This window comes from Nerophis lumbriciformis, linkage group LG04, assembly GCF_033978685.3.
Source record: "Nerophis lumbriciformis linkage group LG04, RoL_Nlum_v2.1, whole genome shotgun sequence".
Classification (NCBI taxonomy): domain Eukaryota; kingdom Metazoa; phylum Chordata; class Actinopteri; order Syngnathiformes; family Syngnathidae; genus Nerophis; species Nerophis lumbriciformis.
This window is the reverse complement of record NC_084551.2, coordinates 41,484,401-41,507,289: the sequence shown is the minus strand read 5'-3', so window position 1 is coordinate 41,507,289 and position 22,889 is coordinate 41,484,401. Positions and strand designations below refer to the sequence as shown.

Below are 22,889 nucleotides of genomic sequence, written 5' to 3'. Positions count from 1 at the left end.
AACCTTGAATGCCGTGACCTTCGATCCCTCAGGCGGTACTGCATCAAAAAGCGACATCGGTGTGTAAAGGATATCACCACATGGGCTCAGAAACACTTCAGAAAACCATTGTCAGTAACTACAGTTTGTCGATGCATCTTTAAGTGGAAGTTAAAACTCTACTATGCAAAGCCAAAGCCAATTATCAACAACACCCAGAAACGCTGCCGGCTTTGCTGGCCCCGAGCTCATCTAAGATGGACTGATGTAAAGTGGAAAAGTGTTCTGTGGTCTGACTAATCCATATTTCAAATTGTTTTTGGAAACTGTGGACGTCGTGTCCTCTGTACCAAAGAGGAAAAGAACCATCTGGACTGTTCTAGGCGCAAAGTTCAAAAGCCATCATCTGTGATGGTATGGGGGTGTATTAGTGTCGAAGGTAACTTACACATCTGTGAAGGCACCATTAATGCTGAAAGGTTCATAAAGGTTTTGGAGCAACATATGTTGCCATACAAGCAAGGTCTTTTTCATGGACGCCCTGTTTGTATTTCAGCAAGACAATGCCAAGCCACATTCTGCACGTGTTACAACAACGTTGCTTCGTAGTAAAAGAGTGCGGGTATTAGAATAGAATAGAATATATCTTTATTGTCATTGTACATTGTACAACGAAATTGTATGCAAAACTAATTTAGTGCAAATTCATAATAACACATAAAAACATAAGAACATAGATAAATAGATACAAATACCAAGCACACAGCTCACATGCACAGTCATTATTGTCTTGTGTTCAGCGACACTATTGCTCTAGACCGAGTCCAGACCTCTCATTGAAAATGTGTGGCGCATTATGAAGCGTCAAAAATACCATAACGGAGACCCCGGACTGTTGAACAACTTAAGCTGTACATCAAGCAAGAATGGGAAATAATTCCACTTCAAAAATTGGTCTCCTCAGTCCCCAAACGTTTACTGAGTGTTGTTAAAAGGAAAGGCCATGTAACACAGTGGTAAAATGCGCCTGTGCCAACTTTTTTGCAATGTGTTGCTGCCGTTAAATTCTAAGTTAATGATTACTTGCAAAACCAAAAAAAATGGTTTCTCAGTTCGAACAATATATATCTTGTCTTTGCAGTGTATTCAATTGAATATAAGTTGAAATGGATTTGCAAATCATTGTATTCTGTTTTTATTTACGATTTACACAACGTGCCAACTTCACTGGTTTTGTAGTTACTACAGCAGGTTGCGGCAAATATTGTACAGTATATGATTATAATGTATGTTGAACATCAACAACATATTGTCGTACTTATGGCCACTGAATAAACAAGTTGACAACATTTTTGTCCACTCTTTAAGAATTAACTTCATATTTCCACAGTGTTTTAAGTGTGTTCATACCTTTCTGTTTCACAGGGTTTCTGTTTTGGTATATCTGGACAGAACCTGACTATGAAACTGAGACAAGCGTCTTTCAAGGCCATGTTGAGGCAGGTGAGTGTGTCAATTATTTCTCATTGGACATGAATATTATGTCAAAAGGATTGTTAACTTGTGATCCTGACTGGTGATTCCAAATATACACATTGTTAAAAAAACTAAGTCTTACGATCATTACAGTGTAAGTCCATGTCAGTCACATATTAAGTTGTTCAGTGGGTATCGATCAAATTCATCTGCTGCTGTACAAATGAGACAAACAACGTAGAAGTGAGAGGCAATTAGCAAGACACCCCTGATTGAGAAATGCTTTAGCAGATAGTGGTCACAGACCATTTTGGTCGCCTCACTTTTCAAATTTTGGCTTGTTTGTCATTTTTGCAGTGCCCTAGCTGCTTGTGGTAGCATGAGGTGATATGTGCAGTTCCATCGTCATGTCTTTCATAATGATTGTGAATGATAGGCGAAATTCCACAAAAAGTGCAGTTCCCCTTTAAATGTACAAACCCCGTTTCCATAGGAGTTGGGAAATTGTGTTAGATGTAAATATAAACGGAATACAATGATTTGCAAATCCTTTTCAACTAATATTCAATTGAATACACTATAAAGACAAGATATTTGATGTTCAAATTCATAAACTTTATTTTTTTTTGCAAATAATAATTAACTTAGAATGTCATGGCTGCAACACGTGCCAAAGTAGTTGGGGCATGTTCACCACTGTGTTACATGGCCTTTCCTTTTAACAACACTCAGTAAACTTTTGGGAACTGAGGAGACACATTTTTTAAGCTTCTCAAGTGGAATTATTTCCCATTCTTGCTTGATGTACAGCTTAAGTTGTTCAACAGTCCGGGGGTCTCCGTTGTGGTATTTTAGGCTTCATAATGCGCCACACATTTTCAATGGGAGACAGGTCTGGACTACAGACAGGCCAGTCTAGTACCCGCACTCTTTTACTATGAAGCCACGTTGATGTAACACGTGGCTTGGCATTGTCTTGCTGAAATAAGCAGGGGCGTCCATGGTAATGTTGCTTGGATGGCAACATATGTTGCTCCAAAACCTGTATGTACCTTTTAGCATTAATGGCGTCTTCACAGATGTGAAAGTTACCCATGTCTTGGGCACTAATACACCCCCATACTGTCCCATCACAGATGCTGGCTTTTCAACTTTGCGCCTATAACAATCCGGATGGTTCTTTTTCTCTTTGGTCCGGAGGACACGACGTCCACAGTTTCCAAAAACAATTTGAAATGTGGACTCGTCAGACCACAGAACACTTTTCCACTTTGTATCAGTCCATCTTAGATGAGCTCAGGCCCAGCGAAACCGACGGCGTTTCTGGGTGTTGTTGATAAACGGTTTTCGCCTTGCATAGGAGAGTTTTAACTTGCACTTACAGTTGTAGCGACCAACTGTACTTACTAACAGTGGGTTTCTGAAGTGTTCCTGAGCCCATGTGGTGATATCCTTTACACACTGATGTCGCTTGTTGATGCAGTACAGCCTGAGGGACCAAGGTCACGGGCTTAGCTGCTTACGTGCAGTGATTTCTCCAGATTCTCTGAACCCTTTGATGATATTACGGACCGTAGATGGTGAAATCCCTAAATTCCTTGCAATAGCTGGTTGAGAAAGGTTTTTCTTAAACTGTTCAACAATTTGCTCCCGCATTTGTTGACAAAGTGGTGACCCTCGCCCCATCCTTGCTTGTGAATGACTGAGCATTTCATGGAATCTACTTTTATACCCAATCATGGCACCCACCTGTTCCCAATTTGCCTGTTCACCTGTGGGATGTTCCAAATAAGTGTTTGATGAGCATTCCTCAACTTTATCAGTATTTATTGCCACTTTTCCCAACTTCTTTGTCACGTGTTGCTGGCATCAAATTCTAAAGTTAATGATTATTTGCCAAAAAAAAATGTTTATCAGTTTGAACATCAAATATGTTGTCTTTGTAGCATATTCAACTGAATATGGGTTGAAAATGATTTGCAAATCATTGTATTCCGTTTATATTGACATCTAACACAATTTCCCAACTCATATGGAAACGGGGTTTGTATTTAAAATACTTTAATCCCCCCTTAAATAATTTAAATAATGCTCTCAACTTAAAACATAACAAAAAGCTTGGGGACCACTTGTATCTCAAAATACTCGTAAGTTAAGGTACTCATAAGTTCAGGTACCACTGTACCAACAAATATCACAGCAATGGATGCTCTCAATGGTGACCCATTATTTCTATCTTAAGCAGGCAACAGCTTTAATGTGTTGGAACATAAACAAAAGTTTACAATCGATAAGCACAAGTGTGTTGGGCCGTGTATTCAATGCCTTCACCAAAAGCTAATAAGGAGGAAAGCTTCACACATAAAGAAACAGCGTGAGCGTGAGCCGCGGGAGCTATTTTGTGGATAATTAAGTAGATTTAAGTATAATTAGGTGGCATCTGGTTAATGTTTTTAGTTTCTACTGATAATGCTTAGATTATTTTTCTCTCAACAAATTAATAAAATAAATTGTAATCAATCAAGAGTTTCAACTTTTTTATCAATTCCATGAGATCTGGAAAACAGCTTACTGGTTTTTCTCTTAGGACCTTGGCTGGTTTGATAACCCCAATAACAGTGTTGGCGCTCTCTCAACAAGGCTGGCCTCTGATGCTGCTCAAGTACAAGGGGTAAGGCACTTCTTGCTCTAGTATACACATAATGTTCCTTTACCATACTGATCAACATTGTTTTCTTTGGTTTAGGTTACGGGATTACGTTTGGCCGCCGTCGTCCAAAATATTGCTAACCTGACAACCTGTCTGATTGTTTCCTTTTTGTATGGCTGGGAACTAAGTCTGCTCTTACTAGTCATAGGTCCGGTCATGATAGCGGGTGGAAGTGTGCAGGCGCACTTGATAGCTGGGCACACTAGAGAGGACATGAAGGAGCTGGAGATGGCTGGAAAGGTAGGCATTTGGTGGTGGATATGTTCAGCTCAACTGCGTGGTGCCTACTCAGCTCAGCACTGTTTTACTCCACAGTAACCCTTTTACACTTTCAAAACCTGAAACAAATTGTTAGTCAGGGTTATTACAATGTGTTGAGCAAATTTCATAGGGATCACGTAGAACACTGTTGGTCACTCACTACTTGAGCAAATTCATCAATCCCGTCATTCACTCTCTCCACATTGTTGCAGCAGTCTGGTTTTCTTCTGTCATCAAGTTATCTATTGAATTAATTGTGTCTCCTTAGTGCAGTGCTTCTCAAATGGGTGAGGCATCAGGTAGAACCTACCGTGTCTTTTTTCATGCTTTAACGATACCAGTAATTATCCAGCTAGGTGACATCCGACCAGGAAATATGGCAAATTATTGGGTTTTAGGAAATGGTTATATATAGCATCTTAAACTTTAAACGTTAAAGATTAGTAGTCCTAAACTCTTTATTTGGAAAAAGTCAACAACTAGCTTGACACATGCAGCTTGTTAAATTTGAAACTATTCTACAGTGGAAAATTGACAGGTCCAAACTGAGGCAAGCTGAGTACCATGTGCTTGTGCTGGCTACTATTGTGCTTCAAGTGTGCTCCTGTGGTATACAACATGTGTGTTTTTATGATGCGTCTCATCAGATTTTTACAGAAGCCACTGACAATATCCGTACTGTTGCATCTCTGACCAGAGAGCCATTGTTTGAATCTTTGTACCACAACAACCTCAGCGTTCCATTCAGGTATGTGACTTCCCACATCCACTGTGTATGAATATTTGAAAAGTTAAAAACATATATTTGTACCTTTTCCTTTTCTCTGCAGGAACTCCCACATAAAAGCCCATGTGCAGGGTGTAGCCTTTGGCTTATCCCAAGCCATACTATACTTTGCTTATGCAGGATGTTTCTACTTTGGAGCTTGGCTTATTGACAAAGGACGAATGAATGTTGAGGGAGTTTTCTTGTGAGTGTAATCCATTTTTGGAGATCATCTGTCTTCTGTCAAACAATTCTACAACACTGGACAAAACATAAACACTAATGTGCCCAGCCTTACAAAATATAAATTTTCCTAATGTGTAAACTGAATGTCTTCTCTCAGAGTTGTTATGGTGCTTATATATGGTGCTATATCTGTTGGAGAGACCAATGCTTTCACTCCAAACTATGCCAAAGCCAAAATATCAGCCGCTCGTATTATGGTGCTTCTGAAAAGACAGCCAGCTATTGATAATCTCTCAGAAGAAGGACAGACACTGGTAAGCAGTTAAAATCCTCACATGAGATCAAGTACTGATTATAAATCTACAGTCTTAATACATGTTCTCTCTTGCTTCAAATGCCAGGAGCAATTTGATGGCAACGTGCAATTTGAGGGTGTCAAGTTTAACTACCTTTGCCGCCCTAATGTATCTGTCCTACGAGGGCTGAACCTGAAGGTGTGCAAGGGAGAGACATTGGCACTGGTAGGAAGCAGTGGCTGTGGAAAAAGCACAACCATCCAACTTTTGGAGAGGTTCTATGACACCACGCATGGAACAGTGGTGAGAAGACAAATACACCTTTTGGCATTCTTAATGAGTACTTCACTGCACAAATAATCTCTAGAAAAAGACACACACATGCTACTTGTTGCGACAGCCACGTGAGAGACAGTAATTGGATTTATTGCTTTTTTTTTTGCTCCCTTGGAAAATACTAATACCTTGACTTACAGTCCAGTGCATGATATAAAGGCATCACTTTGGTCAAATTAACTTCACCAAAGTAGAGGAATAGCTGTAAGCATACTTACTTAAGACTAAAACTAAGTGGGAGTTATTTTTACCAACATTAACTTGGTCTTTATAACTTTAGCCTTGCTTAAGACTTAGCAGGACTCATCCTTGGTTTTGTCTTATTTGGTCTTCCAGATGCTTGATTCAAAGAGTGTAAAAGAGCTGAACATCCACTGGCTGAGGTCTCAGATAGGTATTGTGTCCCAGGAGCCTGTGCTGTTTGACTGTAGCTTGGCTGAAAACATCGCCTATGGAGACAACAGTCGCACTGTAACTATGGAGGAGATTAAGGCAGCTGCTGAGGCAGCCAACATTCACAGTTTCATTGAAAACCTGCCAAATGTAATCATGTTTTTGTCTTGAAGACTTCCTTTTTTTTTTGCTTAACTAACCAAACTTTGGGGAGTTATACAATTAATTTTTTTAAGCCAAACATTGAAAATAATTTCCAGTAAAAGCACCAGCAACCATTCTGGATATTATTAATAATCATTTTGGTAATGTTTATTAATACATGGACCAACTTTCCTTGTGTTTGCTTGAGCAGAAGTATGACACTCAGGCAGGCGATAAGGGGACCCAGCTTTCAGGTGGTCAGAAACAACGAATAGCCATAGCCCGAGCCATCCTCCGTAACCCCAAACTGTTGCTTCTGGATGAAGCCACGTCTGCACTCGACACTGAGAGCGAGAAGGTGGGCTTTTTTTCTTTTCTAGAATAGCCATGCATTCTTCCATCTCATTTGTTTGACTTTTGTCTATTCTGTTGCTTGATCCAGTTGGTGCAGGAAGCATTGGACAAAGCAAGGCAGGGCAGGACATGTATCGTTATAGCCCACCGTCTGTCCACCATCCAAAACGCGGACCTCATTGCTGTCATTAAGGATGGTTTGGTGGTAGAACAAGGAACACATCAACAACTGTTAGCCAAAAAGGGAGTCTATCACAAGCTGGTCACGACCCAGATGGGTCATGGATGGGAAGACACACATTAAGACAAGTCATAATTAAGTTGAAATGTATTGCTTGAATGAAAAGACAGACTGGGGCTTATCGTTTCAGTTAAACAGAGTGTATTTGCTACGAATGCGTTTTTCTATTAGTCAGTCCCTCCAGGATTTTGCAATGTTGCGCTCGCGGCAATTTTCGCAAATTCAACCAATCCCTGCAATTTCCCTGAACTTTTTCGCCAATCAAATTTGTCCAAGCAGCACTCAAATGCAACACAACTGTCTAACCAATCAAATGTCTCCGTGCAACGCCAGACACCTTCACTTCCTTATTTCATTGACAGAGATTTATTTTAACTTTAGAAACCTGCTCGGGAATGTCTGAAATAAAGCAGATATCAAGGCATAATAATAATTTTAATAACAATTAACGATAAAAGAAAATAAGACAGACTTTTGTGGCGATTTTTTTTACAAACTATGCAAAAATGTTTGTGAATTGGTCATGTGTATAAAATATGCTAGCAGAGTGTGCACAATGTTGATTAAGATATGTTTTAAATACAGTAAGTCTAATTTTACACTTCATGAATATATTGAAAATAACTTTAATAGACATGCAGTATCTCACACTCAAAAGTGTGTACACCCTTCAACCAGTTTTACTACTCTATACATATTTAAGGGAGAATACTAGAAATGAAGCTTGAATATGATTTTCCCAGTGTTTTGTTCATTTGCTTTTTTTTCTTCCGCAAATTTTCCTTTTATAATTATAGAGTGAAAATCAGTAACTTTCACTTTCTTCTACATTGTTATTGCAACAACCACCTAAAAAAGACCTGCACTTGCCATTGCAATTGCAACTGTTAGGTGCTGTTGGTCTTGAACCCCAAGATGCAGAGATGGGAGGCGTAGCACAGGTAAATATGACTTTAAGGTCAAAAGAAAAAATGGTGCTGTAACCGGGCTTTTATTTACGTTTATTTACGAGTTAGAATACATTAAAAAAATACATCCGTCATCATGTCTTTCATGTAATGATTGTGAACAATAGGCAAAATTCCAAAAAAAAGCAGTTCCCCTTTAAAACATTTGCCACAATTTTTATAAAATGCCCCTGCATTTTAGGCCGCAACAGTCACAAAAAACCTGCGAAACCCTGGAGAGACTGATTGGTCCACAAACCTCCCCCCAACCCGTGACCCCAAGAGGGACAAGTGGTAGAAAACGAATGGATGCTTCAATCAGGTTCACACAGGGACTGTTTTATCACCATGTCCAGTTTGAGGTCTATGTAAAGTTCAGTCAGGACACTTATAGTACAATAGTAACTTATTTGGTTTTCATGCGGCGTCTCTGTTTTAGTACAATTAATGTAACGACGTGGTCGCATAGTGATGCGGGTGTGGTTCTCCCAAGGATGCAGACGGCTTCGGACACAGCTTGCAGGTAGGAAAATGATTTATTTAAAAATATAAATCATTCGATGAACAAACAAAAGACGTGCAAATAGCAAAAGGCAAAAATAAAAGGACTAGCGTGGGAGCTAGCAGGCAAAATGGCATAGCGTGAAAAGCTAGCGGGAATCAAAGTTGTCGTCATCAGTTGTGTAAGAACAAACTAGGAAGCCAGACCGAGTGAGGCCAGGGCAAAGACTAAATAGCCCTCTGATTAGTGCCCGGGCAACAGGTGCGCGTCCCGAACACTAACCAGAGGCAGGTGAATGTAATCAGTTGACATGGCAACTGAACACAAACAAAATCAAGGTGCTGAAAACATGTGACTCAAACATAAACAAACTATGATCCGGGCAGCGGATCGTAACAATTAACCCTGTAAGACCCGGACATAGAAATACATGAATAAAAAAATATTCAACCTGTCAGATGGTGCTGTAGGGGGCATTTGGGATATAAAATGAAGTGTTGGCAAATTTTTCATATTTTGATAAGGTTTTATGGAACCGTTGTAACGATACAACGTTGGGTGAAAAGGGTAGCAAAATTTTCCATAAGCCATTTGTATTCATTTTCTGAACAACATGTTCCACATGTTTTCACTTCAGTCAAACAACTAAGGGTTCATTTGAATGCTTATTGCTCATCACCTTGACTCAGAACACTGTAAAATAATAATTATAATAACAACATTACTCATTTTTATGAACAGTCAATTTTATTTGAATCAATGAAAAACACACATTTTCAGGAACTTCTAGGGTGGTCTATGCTGTATATACAAGTTGGCTTTGCGTATGATTTTGGTAATGTGTCATGTGTACAACACTGTTGGTGTGATCAAGTTCTGCATTGTTCTTCTGGCAACCAGCATGCATGTGCTGACTATGTTAACTTGCAGTGAAAGTCCAGGAAACAGTTCTTGCTGTCCGAGAAGCAGAGACGCACTTCACACTTGTGGCATTGTGTGTTGGTGTACCCAGTTGGGCAATGCCTGCAGCGGCCTCTCGTTGTCTTCTTAGGTAAATGCCCAATCTGATTGTGGCGTACATCCAGTGGCAGGTGTCCACACGATTTCTTGTATGGGGTGCTGGTTGGAGCCGAGGATGGTCTCTTGCCAGTGACCGGGCTGCTTGTGACTGGGCTTCCATTGCCTGAAGGTCGTCCTCTCTTTGGAGTGACTGTGTCCACCAGAATGAGAGCGGATGCCATCTGTGCTTGGAACCTTCGCAGGTTAAGCTCAGGTTTCTCCTTGAGAGCTTGGCAGTGCGCTTGTAGAGGAGCCAGGCGTTGACCACAGCAAGTGTGATGGTGTGCCAGAAGATGTACAGGTACCAGCGGCGGGATTTGATGCGGAACTTGTATTTTGCAGTGAACGAGTTTAGCAAATCAACACCTCCCATGTACTGATTGTAGTTACCCACAATGTATGACCTTTCAACTTCAATGTAGGTCTTGTTGGCATTGTCCCAGCGTTGAATCTTCTGCACAGGTTCCGTTCCAGCAAAGTGTGACGGCCCTGTTGTCAAACCATTTGACAGCAGAGATGTTGTGGTTCGCCTCCACTCTGTGGTCGAAGGTTCCTCTCCCTTTCTTCTTCAAGCTCTTGTCATCGTCAAGGTTGCAATTGGGGATGCGGACTTGCCTTGCTGTACCCACATAATGGATGCCAAGCCCAAGGAGCTTCTCGATCAGTGGGACTGATGTGAAGTAGTTGTCTCCATAGATCTTGTAGTTTTGGCCCGCCGGCAGAGTTGAAGCAAGCTTCATCACAACATCACCTGACAAGCCAAGTTCAGATTTGGCTCGGACTCCATTGTTGCTCCCTTGGTAGACATCAAAGTCACACATCATGCCAGAGATTCCAGTTCTCACCCATACTTTGAAGCCCCATGGGTGTGGTTTGCCCCGCATGTATTGTTTGATGCTGCTGTATCTTCCTTTGAAAGCAATCATCATCTCATCCACTGAGTTGTGCTCTTCTGGGACCACCTTCAGGCACTTCTCTCTGAATGAATCAAGCCGTGGTCTGATTTTCCAGAGTTTATCCTTCTTCTCCGTCTCAGACACTGTCAAGTTGTTGACTAGATGTAAGGATGTCAACAGAGCCTGGAATCTGTTGCGGGACATCACATCAGCAACAGGAGGGTACCGTGTATCTGTCTCCCAGTACATTCGACTTCCTGGCATCTGTACGAGGCCCATCTTCAAATACATGCCCATCATCTTCTCCATTTCCTTTGCACTGGTGTTTAGAGGTGTCCCCTTTGTTTGATGGCTGTATTCATTCGTCTGTGATGCCAGAGACTGAATCATGTCTGTGGACACAAACTGACGGAAGTATTCCAGTGGTGTGCGTAGTGTGGTCACGTCTTCAGTCAGAGGTGGACCAGAAAAGTCTGTATTGGGCCTGGTGAAATCTTTTTTCTGCCAGCGATATCTGTCACGGTGCTTGGCATGGGGCTTGGAAGATGTGGCCAGCTGGGGCTCAATGTCTTCAAATATGCATAGTTTAGTTTAGCCTTCTGCCTAACTAAATGTTTTTTTTTACTTTTAGTTTGCAATATTGAAGTGCAAATGTGCACAGACAGAAGGAATAAGTGTGTGTAAATTAAATTATATTGTAGATTCCTGACAAACATATCTATTTAGACTACACAGTATCCTGGTAGGTAAACTAGTCACAAGGGAATATTTGCTACCACATTGACCCAGGGTTGTACATATACAACCAATATAATACATCATCTAAATCATATTTTTTGGAGGTATTTTACAATAATAACGTAGGTACATGTTCTAGACATTATAAAGATCACAGTAAAAAATATTAGATGTATTGTACTTACATTGATTTGATCAATTTGGTCCAGTAAAGAAAAGGGTTGTCACTCTGCGAAGATTTTTAAGTTGTGTGAGATTCTATAGCCTGTGGGCGGTCCTTAAATACAAATTTCGAATGTAAAGTCATTGTTAGACTGAACAATACCCAATGACTATGTTAATGTGGTGGGGTGGGCAAAATGAAAAAACTTTTAACCCTTTTTTAAATAAGATAAAAAAATGTTGTAAATATATCACTGTGGGTCTTAGAGGGTTAAACACACATTGGTGACTGCTGGCTCTGTCCTTGACCTTGAAGATTATTTTTTCTCATGTATTTCCGCCTAATGTAACGGGAGGAAGGAAAGTCTACCAAACATGTAAGACTGCATATAAAGTACAGTATTTTTGGACTATAAAGCGTACTTAAAATCCTTTCATTTTCTCAAAAATCAACAGTGCGCCTTATTAATTCTGGTTGTGCTTATTCTGGTTGTGGTAAATGGTGTGATAAGTGTGACCAGTAGATGGCAGTCACACACAAGAGATTTGTGTGGACTGCAAAAACTGGAGTAAAACAGGGATGTTTGAAAGCCCCGACACTGTTCTCCGTCTTTATCTCTGTTGTGATCCACATTGCATATATTTACGAATACCAGCTGAGCTATTTGAAATTGCATTTCGGCTAGATAGAAAACTGTTCAACCTGAGGAAGCTGCAAGCCAGAACAAAAGTTTCAAGGTCCACAGTGGTAGAATTTCAATATGCCGATGATAATGCAATAGCAGCCCAGAGTGCAGAAGATTTATGCCGATGATAATGCAATAGCAGCCCAGAGTGCAGAAGATTTGCAAGTAATACTGGATGCATTTAACTATGCATACACACAACCTGGACTTAAAATAAATGCAAAGAAAACACAAGTACTCTACCAACCATCGCCTAAGGACATCATCCTGCAACCACCAGCAATAAAGATAAAAGAAGTGACTCTTGAAAATGTAGAAAGCGTCACATACCTTGGTAGTATAATGTTTTCAAATGCTAACATTGATGCAGAAGTCAATCACAGAATCAGGCAAGCTGCTGCAGCCTTTGGAAAGCTTAAGACTCGAGTGTTCCAAAATCATGACATCAGGCTAGATACAAAAATCAAAGTGTTCAGAGCAATTGTCATAACAACTTTGCTATATGGTTTAGAGGCATGGACAGCATATCAAAGACACATCACAGCACTTGAAAGGTTTCAACAGCGATGTCTACGCCAGATGATGAATATTAAATGTCAAGATATGAGAACAAACATCAATGTACTTGAACAACCATGCTTCCCAGTGTAGAGAGTACAATTGTTAAATACCACTGCCAAAAGAGATGTTGTACTGTCAGCTAAATGAAGGGAAAAGAAATGTTGGTGGGCAGAGAAAACTCTACAAGGATTGCTTAAAGAAGACTTTTAAACAATGTGAAATAGATACTACATACTGGGAAGACCTAGCAAAAGACAGAATAACATGGAGAACTGCAGTCAGTGAAGGAGTGACAAAGTATGAGGAGAAAAGAACATCTATGATACTTGAAAAAAGGAAGAGGAGACTGGAAAGAAGGGTCATGCCAAAATGTATATTACCACCTGGTCTGATCTGTCCCATATGCGGCAGAAACTTCAAAGCTCGTATTGGCTTGTACAGTCACTACATAGCACATCATTCTAACAGAAGAGGAGCCAGCAAGCAAGCAAATGACGCGAGCAGGTACCGATAAGCAAGCAAGACTAAAACATTTATGTTTCATTGAGAATATATAACATTACACATTGTCACATACTCTCATGACTGCTGTTGTAGTTGTGACCCCAAGATGCAGGAGACAGCAGGACGACGTGCAAGTAAGTATTTTATTATATAGAAACACAAGTAGCACTAGGAGGTGCAGCAGGGAAGTGCACGAAAACATGCAACTTACAGCAAACTGAGTTAGTAACAGTAACATGTTCAGTACAACAATCCTCCAGCCTTGACTGGAGGGTGAGGCAGGCATAAATAGCAGCCAGCTAATCGGCGACAGGTGAGGAAAAGAGCGCTCAGGGGGACATGCAGGAAAGTGAACGCTAAACAGGAAATAAGCATAAACTAAGAAAAACAACAGAATTTGTGACACCTGACATGACAGATCATCACACACGGCGTTCAAAAATCTGAGAAAATGTTTTACTACGACTTAGCTACGAAGCCGCACGGCTTGATTGATTGTCGGCACGTTACGGCTATCCTAGTCAGATGTTTTGTGGTTCAACATAAGGACCCCAAAATGGCACCTGTTAGGAGAAATATGATCTAGCGTTTTGGTTTGCTATATTATGCTATAGACCAACTTTTCTTGCCTATTGTTACCTGCTGTTGTATATTTGGGATCTGCATAAGTCCCGAAAAGTTGCATGTGTCCACCAGTGTAGTCAATAAACTCCTTCCTCTCTATCCACTTGTTGTGGGGCATTCATCTTCCGCTGTTGCTGTTTCTAATGTAAAGTGACATACAGCTCTAACTTATATCTGACAGTAAACTTGCTATGGAAGCGTTAAAAACTACAACATTATATGACGGGGAGAAGACGCTGTCGAAGTGGAGCCAGGAATGTAAATAAGACGACTCACAAAATGGAAGAGATGGTCAAAAAGCAGCCTGAAAACAGTCTGCAAATCCTAATCTATGTAACATTTTTACCAAAGAACCACCATTACATGTTATGTCGACTACAATGAAGTGTTTCAAATTTAGAAAAACAAAATCACATTATGGCCCCTACAATGCGCCATATAATCCGGTGCGTCTTTTGTATGAAAATAGACCTGTTCATTCGGTCCACCTTATGGTCGGAAGAATATGGTACGTCAGTGTGACATGATGTGTAGTTAAGCTTTCTCACATGGACGTATGATTACATCACTTAATGTAAATAAAGACGTGTGAGCAGACCGCCATTGTCTGTGCGTTCTTGGATATAGCATACCGTATTTTCCGCACCATAAGGCGCCCTGGGTTAAAAGCCGCGCCTTCAATGAACGGCATATTTCAAAACTTTGTCCACCTATAAGCCGCCCGGTGTTGTAAGCCGCATCTAACTGCGCTAAAGGAATGTCAAAAAAAACAGTCAGATAGGTCAGTCAAACTTTAATAATATATTAAAAACCAGCGTTCTAACAACTCTGTTCACTCCCAAAATGTACGCAAATGTGCAATCACAAACATAGTAAAATTCAAAATAGTGCAGAGCAATAGCAACATAATGTTGCTCGAACGTTAATGTCACAACACACAAAATAAACATAACGCTCACTTTCTGAAGTTATTCTTCATTCATAAATCCCTCGAATTATTCTCCTTCGTTGTCCGAATTGAAAAGTTGGGCGAATGTGGGATCCAAAATGTCGTCTGGCGCTGTCTCCCTGCCTCCCTGTCTTGGTGAACGTCACGTGTGTTCGCCTTCTGTCATCCACTGTTCCCACGCAGTTAGCAGTCTAGCTTCGAATGCCCTGTTGACACCAATATCTAGCGGCTGGAGGTCTTTTGTCAATCCACCCGGAATGACGGCGAGTATTGAATTAAGCGCGTAAGCGTGTCTCTTAATGTGATGTTATGAGCTAGCAAATATAACAACTACACTACCCAGCATGCAACGATAGTGACGAGCATGCGCGGTAGCCCTGAGAAGTGTTGTTGTATGCTGGGAGTTAGAATGTGGTTATGAGCACGCTGTGAGTAAACGTTGAGAACTCAGTTAACACGCCTCGTCTGCATTATTTATAATTAGACAGACAACACACTTAATAGGAGCCATTTTGGGGTCTTTACATAAACACACAAATGGAAATGAAACGTCACATATCCCAGCATGCACCGCGCGCTTCTTCTACGGGGAAAAAAGATGGCGGCTGTTTACCGAAGTTGCGAGACCGAAACTTTATGAAAATGAATCTTAATATTTATCCATATATAAAGCGCACCGGGTTATAAGGCGCACTGTCAGCTTTTGAGAAAATTTGTGGTTTTTAGGTGCGCCTTATAGTGCGGAAAATACGGTAAGTGCCACTTTGACAAGTGAGTGTAAATTTAAGACGGAAGTCATAGCAAAGTACGACGGTGCCGTTTGTGGGGCTCTCCCCTTTACCCTCCCCACCTCCCTCACCTCTTACCACCTTCAGAGTCTTGTTGTTGTGTAAGTTAAAATGTTTTATATATTGTCCTCCTGGGTTAATGTTTCTGATCAATTTGAATTTAATATTATTTACATCCCCCTCCCCATGCAGGAAGTAGAAAACACTTTGCGCCCCTCAACTTTCCGCCACGACTATAAATAGTATAATTTGTACTGCCAAGGCGGACAGCACGCCAAGGCCGGGACTAGGTGAAAATTTGCCAATGATACTTGAACTTGCTTTATAAATAATATGTTTATTTAGATAAAGCATTTTTTCTCCTCTGTTGACAGCAGTGTTGGCGCTAGGAATTTTCAAAATGGGGTCCCATGAACCCCATCAAGTCATAAAAATGGGGTCCCACAGTAAATTTTTGGGGTCCCACTTTTTTGTAAGCGTTTTGAAAACAAATTATAAACGTATGCATTATCCTGTTGTATCTCACATTCTGTATTGTGTTTTGGAAAAAGGTTGTCATAAACGTTACTTAATTAATTAAAAGAAATAATAAAAAAAGAAGACAAATTTGTATGCATATGTAAATGTATTCAGTTATAAACATTCATTCACTTTCTTCTTTCCTTCATGGATCTAAACTTTACCGCTGCTGGTAGTTTTTTCTACGTTTTTATTTAATACGTTTTAGGTGTATTTATTTCAGTATAAAAGTGTAAAAAGTGTTTTGCTTGGGTCATGAAATGATGATAATGGTGTGCCAGGGCATACATACATTTTATATTTAACGCTTAAATTCCTGGAGTCTACATGAACTTCAGATCTATCCCTCAATTCTACGTTTTTTTTATGTTGTTTTGTTTGTTTGTTTGTTTTTCGCCCTTTTTTGTCAAACAAAACTATGTTTTTTTATGGCAAACACACAAAATATGCAAAATCTTCCACCAAAAATATTTTTCAAAGTGTAATATTTGATGTGGCGTAATCGGAACCTTGCATAGGTCAATATTTCATAATAACATTGATTTTGATTCAATATTATGTTTTCAGCAATGACAGTTTGAAAGAAAAAAAAAACAGCTTTGTTTTATTAGTCAACATTGCAACTTTTTCTAAATTACATTTCACCTTTAAGCTTTTTTATTTCACTTTTGTTATATTTTTGTTTATTTTAATAGTATTTTTAGAATGTGCCGTGGGCCTTTAAAACATTAGCTGTGGGCCGCAAATGGTATTAAAAAAAAATCTGCGTCCTTTCTGATTTCAATGCGTTAAAAAGACACAAAAAGTGCGTTAACGCCAACACTGCTTGACAGTATAACAAAATAAGTCACACCTATATTCTGTAACATTCACAGTTTTGGAAAAAAGTGCAGAGGTAGAAATATTCAAAATAACCTCTACATTTTTATTTCCCCTCAGGGATTAATGAAGTATTTCTGATTCTGATTCTGATTCTGATTGTATACATATATATATATATCCATCCATCCATCCATCTTCTTCCGCTTATCCGAGGTCGGGTCGCGGGGGCAGCAGCCTAAGCAGGGAAGCCCAGACTTCCCTCTCCCCAGCCACTTCGTCCAGCTCCTCCCGGGGGATCCCGAGGCGTTCCCAGGCCAGCCGGGAGACATAGTCTTCCCAACGTGTCCTGGGTCTTCCTCGTGGCCTCCTACCGGTCGGACATGCCCTAAACACCTCCTTAGGGAGGCGCTCGGGTGGCATCCTGACCAGATGCCCGAACCACCTCATCTGGCTCCTCTCGATGCGGAGGAGCAGCGGCTTTACTTTGAGCTCCCCCCGGATGACAGAGCTTCTCACCCTATCTCTAAGGGAGAGCCCCGCCACCCGGCGGAGGAAACTCATTTCGGCCGCTTGTACCCGTGATCTTGTCCTTTCGGTCATAACCCAAAGCTCATGACCATAAGTGAGGATGGGAACGTAGATCGACCGGTAAATTGAGAGCTTTGCCTTCCGGCTCAGCTCCTTCTTCACCACAACGGATCGATACAGCGTCCGCATTACTGAAGACGCCGCACCGATCCGCCTGTCGATCTCACGATCCACTCTTCCCTCACTCGTGAACAAGACTCCGAGGTACTTGAACTCCTCCACTTGGGGCAAGATCTCCTCCCCAACCCGGAGATGGCACTCCACCCTTTTCCGGGCGAGAACCATGGACTCGGACTTGGAGGTGCTGATTCTCATCCCAGTCGCTTCACACTCAGCTGCGAACCGATCCAGTGAGAGCTGAAGATCCTGGCCAGATGAAGCCATCAGGACCAAATCATCTGCAAAAAGCAGAGACCTAATCCTGCAGCCACCAAACCGGATCCCCTCAACGCCTTGACTGCGCCTAGAAATTCTGTCCATAAAAGTTATGAACAGAATCGGTGACAAAGGGCAGCCTTGGCGGAGTCCAACCCTCACCGGAAACGTGTCCGACTTACTGCCGGCAATGCGAACCAAGCTCTGACACTGATGATACAGGGAGCGGACGGCCACAATCAGACAGTCCGAAACCCCATACTCTCTGAGCACTCCCCACAGGACTTCCCGAGGGACACGGTCGAATGCCTTCTCCAAGTCCACAAAGCACATGTAGACTGGTTGGGCAAACTCCCATGCACCCTCAAGGACCCTGCCGAGAGTATAGAGCTGGTCCACAGTTCCACGACCAGGACGAAAACCACACTGTTCCTCCTGAATCCGAGGTTCAACTATCCGGCGTAGCCTCCTCTCCAGTACACCTGAATAGACCTTACCGGGAAGGCTGAGGAGTGTGATCCCACGATAGTTAGAACACACCCTCCGGTTCCCCTTTTTAAAGAGAGGAACCACCACCCCGGTCTGCCAATCCAGAGGTACTGCCCCCGATGTCCACGCGATGCTGCAGAGTCTTGTCAACCAAGACAGCCCTACAGCATCCAGAGCCTTAAGGAACTCCGGGCGGATCTCATCCACCCCCGGGGCCTTGCCACCGAGGAGCTTTTTAACTACCTCAGCAACCTCAGCCCCAGAAATAGGAGAGCCCACCACAGATTCCTCAGGCACTGCTTCCTCATAGGAAGACGTGTTGGTGGGATTGAGGAGGTCTTCGAAGTATTCCCCCCACCGATCCACAACTTCCGCAGTCGAGGTCAGCAGAACACCATCCGCACCATACACGGTGTTGGTAGTGCACTGCTTCCCCTTCCTGAGGCGGTGGATGGTGGTCCAGAATCGCTTCGAAGCCGTCCGGAAGTCGTTTTCCATGGCTTCCCCGAACTCCTCCCATGTCCGAGTTTTTGCCTCCGCGACCGCTGAAGCCGCACACCGCTTGGCCTGTCGGTACCTGTCCGCTGCCTCAGGAGTCCCATGAGCCAAAAGAACCCGATAGGACTCCTTCTTCAGCTTGACGGCATCCCTCACCGCCGGTGTCCACCAACGGGTTCTAGGATTACCGCCACGACAGGCACCAACTACCTTGCGGCCACAGCTCCAATCAGCCGCCTCGACAATAGAGGTGCGGAACATGGTCCACTCGGACTCAATGTCCAGCACCTCCCTCGTGACATGTTCAAAGTTCTTCCGGAGGTGGGAATTGAAACTCTCTCTGACAGGAGACTCTGCCAGACGTTCCCAGCAAACCCTCACAATGCGTTTGGGCCTGCCAGGTCTGTCCGGCATCCTCCCCCACCATCGCAGCCAACTCACCACCAGGTGGTGATCGGTAGAAAGCTCCGCCCCTCTCTTCACCCGAGTGTCCAAAACATGAGGCCGCAAATCCGATGACACAACTACAAAGTCGATTATAGAACTGCGGCCTAGGGTGTCCTGGTGCCAAGTGCACATATGGACACCCTTATGCTTGAACATGGTGTTCGTTATGGACAATCCGTGACGGGCACAAAAGTCCAATAACAAAACACCACTTGGGTTCAGATCCGGGCGGCCATTCTTCCCAATCACGCCTCTCCAGGTTTCACTGTCGTTGCCAATATGAGCGTTGAAGTCCCCCAGTAGAACGAGGGAATCACCCGGGGGAGCACTCTCAAGTACTCCCTCGAGTGAATCCAAAAAGGGTGGGTACTCTGAGCTGCTGTTTGGCGCGTAAGCGCAAACAACAGTCAGGACCCGTCCCCCCACCCGAAGGCGGAGGGAAGCTACCCTCTCGTCCACCGGGTTGAACTCCAACATGCAGGCTCTGAGCCGGGGGGCAACAAGAATTGCCACCCCAGCCCGTCGCCTCTCACTGCTGGCAACGCCAGAGTGGAAGAGAGTCCAGCCCCTCTCGAGAGAACTGGTTCCAGAGCCCTTGCTGTGCGTCGAGGTGAGTCCGACTATATCCAACCGGAACTTCTCTACCTCGCGCACTAGCTCAGGCTCCTTCCCCCCCAGCGAGGTGACGTTCCACGTCCCAAGAGCTAGCTTCTGTAGCCGAGGATCGGACCGCCAAGTGCCCTGCCTTCGGCTACCGCCCAGCTCACATTGCACCCGACCTCTATGGCCCCTGCTATGGGTGGTGAGCCCATTGGAGGGGGGACCCACGTTGCCTCTTCGGGCTGTGCCCGGCCGGGCCCCATGGGGACAGGCCCGGCCACCAGGCGCTCGCCATCGTGCCCCAACTCCGGGCCTGGCTCCGGAGGGGGGCCCCGGTGACCCGCGTCCGGGCGAGGGAAATCTGAGTCTCGGTTCTTGCATTTCCATAGAAGTCTTCGAGCTGCTCTTTGTCTGATCCCTCACCTAGGACCTGTTTGTCTTGGGAGACCCTACCAGGGGGCATGGAAGCCCCCGGACAACATAGCTCCTAGGATCATTGGGACACGCAAACTCCTCTACCACGTTAAGGTGGCAGCTCATATATATATATATATATATATATATATATATATATATATATATATATATATATATATATATATATATACATATATATATGAGGTGGGGGGGGGGCGCTACCGGGGGGGGGTATATTGTAGCGTCCCGGAAGAGTTAGTGCTGCAAGGGGTTTTAGGCACGCCCCCAATATTGTTGTCTGTGTGGAAATCGGGAGAAATTCGGGAGAATGGTTGCCCCGGGAGATTTTCGGGAGGGGCACTGAAATACGGCAGTCTCCCGGTAAAATCAGGAGGGTTGGCAAGTATGTCAATTAATCCACTCCCTCGCTCTCTCTGTCTCTGCCCCTCCCTCACGAATGCAGCTGCGTGCGCACACCATCACAATTTGTTTTAAAAGTTAAAGTTAAAGTACCAATGATTGTCACACACACACTAGGTGTGGCGAAATTATTCTCTGCATTTGACCCATCACCCTTGATCACCCCCTGGGAGGTGAGGGGAGCAGTGGGCAGCAGCGGTGGCTGCGCCCGGGAATCATTTTGGTGATTTAACCCCCAATTCCAACCAATTTTAACCTTTGTTTTTAACCCCTTCTTAACCCTGGACGTACATTGAAAATACACGCAACCCTGACTCAAAATGCCGGACATTTGAGGCATTTAAGAAACCCCGCCCGGACAGCTCTGCAAAAGAGGACATGTCCGGGGAAAAGAGGACGTATGGTCAGTCTAAGTAAGCCCCACTATTTGATCTAGAGGAAGTAACAAGGTTTCTGTATATGAACCTGTGGAAAGATCATTACCCATGTCAGAGATGAGCAGTGAGGCAGAAGCTTCCTGGCGGCGCATCTGGACTTGAGTCTCTCATCTTGGAACATCCTCTCAACACATCTGCTGTACGAGGGGAGCCTTGTCTACTCAAATCGTCTCCCTCCCTCAGGGTGAAGAGGGGAGTTCATGTCCAACATTTAGACTGCAAAGTTAAAAGTCAAATCAGACTCTTTCAGTATCAAATCGTATAAACTATTATACGATTTGATACTGAAAGAGTCTGGAGTTAATAGTGGATGGAAACTTATTTTGAATATGTACAGTATATTAGCTACTGCGGGGGTTATATTGTATACTATACAATATAACCCCCGCAGTAGCTAGTACTAGTGGGTATTTGTACAGTATCAAATCGTATAATAGTTTATACGATTTGATACTGAAAGAGTCGGATTTGACTTTTAACTTTGCAGTCTAAATGTTGGACATGAACTCCCCTCCTCGCCCTTTGAGGAATGCAGACATCTAAACATCACACTTTGTGGACCTTTGTCTAAACATCACACTTTGTGGACCTTAGCTGTGTCCAATTCAGGGTCTGCATCCTTCGAAGGGCAAATTTGAAGGCCGCTTACGTCACAACGCTGCGCGAAGGCTGTCCCAATTCATTCAAATTCAAAGGCTCTTCCAAATGCAGCCGACGAATGTGCCCTCCTTTCCCCTGTATTCGGAGGATGCACCACGACTATCCTTCGTGGCCTCCCATATCTCAAGATGCTTTGCGCGCCTTTGTTCAACCCGGATGTTTTTCACGATGGCGGCAAATACAAGCAGCGCCGGCGACACCGGCAGCGGCAGCAAAAACACTTTCAACCAGGAAATCCTCCTCAGGCTAGACTGTCCCATTTAACAACGGGTGATGCATCCTGGCCAAAAAGTTAAATTTTGGTCTCATCACTCCAAATTACTTTGTTCCAGAAGTTTTGAGGCTTGTCTCTGTGCTGTTTGGCGTAATGTAAGCGGGATACTTTGTGACATTTGCGCAGAAATGGCTTTCTTCTGACGACTGGACCATGCAGCCCATTTTTCTTCAAGTGCCTCCTTATTGTGCATCTTGAAACAGCCACACCACAATTTTTCAGAGAGTCCTGTATTTCAGCTGAAGTTATTTGTGGATTTTTCTTTGCATCTCGAACAATTTTCCTGGCTGTGTGGCTGAAATCTTTGCTGGTCTACCTGAATCCCTCATTTTCCACTTCTAATCAGCGTTTGAACACTGCTGATTGGCATTCTCAATTCCTTGGATATCTTTTTATACCCCTTTCCTGTTTTATACAGTTCAATTACCTTTTCTCGCAGATCCTTTGACAATTATTTTGCCTTCCCCATGACTCAGAATCCAGAAACATCTGTGCAGCACTGGATGAAAGATGCAATGGTATGTCAGAAGCCCAGAAACTCACTGACCTTATACACACACATTAATTACAAACAAACAGGTCACAGGTGAGGATTGGAACCTTGATTAGCCATTCAAACCTGTTTGTGTCAACTTTTGTGCATGTTATCAGATCAAAGTCACTGGGGTATGTAAACTTTTGATCAGGGTCATTTGGGTACTTTCTTTTGTCATTTTGATTTAAAAAGAATAAACACAGTTGTTTGCCAATAAATAGCTTCACACAACCATTAAGCATGAGTGGAA

General features: G+C 43.0%; 1 protein-coding gene across 5 annotated transcripts in view; it reads left to right on the top strand.

The window, feature by feature from the left end:
* The window catches only part of LOC133602357 (phosphatidylcholine translocator ABCB4-like), a 158,903-nt gene that overhangs the window by 87,771 nt on the left and 48,243 nt on the right, over nucleotides 1–22,889 (top strand). For 4 of the 5 annotated variants that reach the window (XM_061955525.1, XM_061955533.1, XM_061955542.1 and 1 more), the window contains 10 exons: nucleotides 1,405–1,482; nucleotides 4,043–4,126; nucleotides 4,202–4,405; nucleotides 5,074–5,174; nucleotides 5,257–5,397; nucleotides 5,536–5,692; nucleotides 5,780–5,977; nucleotides 6,347–6,553; nucleotides 6,759–6,905; nucleotides 6,990–7,694. In XM_061955525.1, the coding sequence (XP_061811509.1) occupies nucleotides 1,405–1,482; nucleotides 4,043–4,126; nucleotides 4,202–4,405; nucleotides 5,074–5,174; nucleotides 5,257–5,397; nucleotides 5,536–5,692; nucleotides 5,780–5,977; nucleotides 6,347–6,553; nucleotides 6,759–6,905; nucleotides 6,990–7,205 (1,533 nt within the window). In that variant the 3' untranslated portion in view covers nucleotides 7,206–7,694. Of the gene's footprint in view, nucleotides 1–1,404; nucleotides 1,483–4,042; nucleotides 4,127–4,201; nucleotides 4,406–5,073; nucleotides 5,175–5,256; nucleotides 5,398–5,535; nucleotides 5,693–5,779; nucleotides 5,978–6,346; nucleotides 6,554–6,758; nucleotides 6,906–6,989; nucleotides 7,695–22,889 lie in introns of those variants that run through there. The other variant, XM_061955550.1, reaches the window with a different exon arrangement.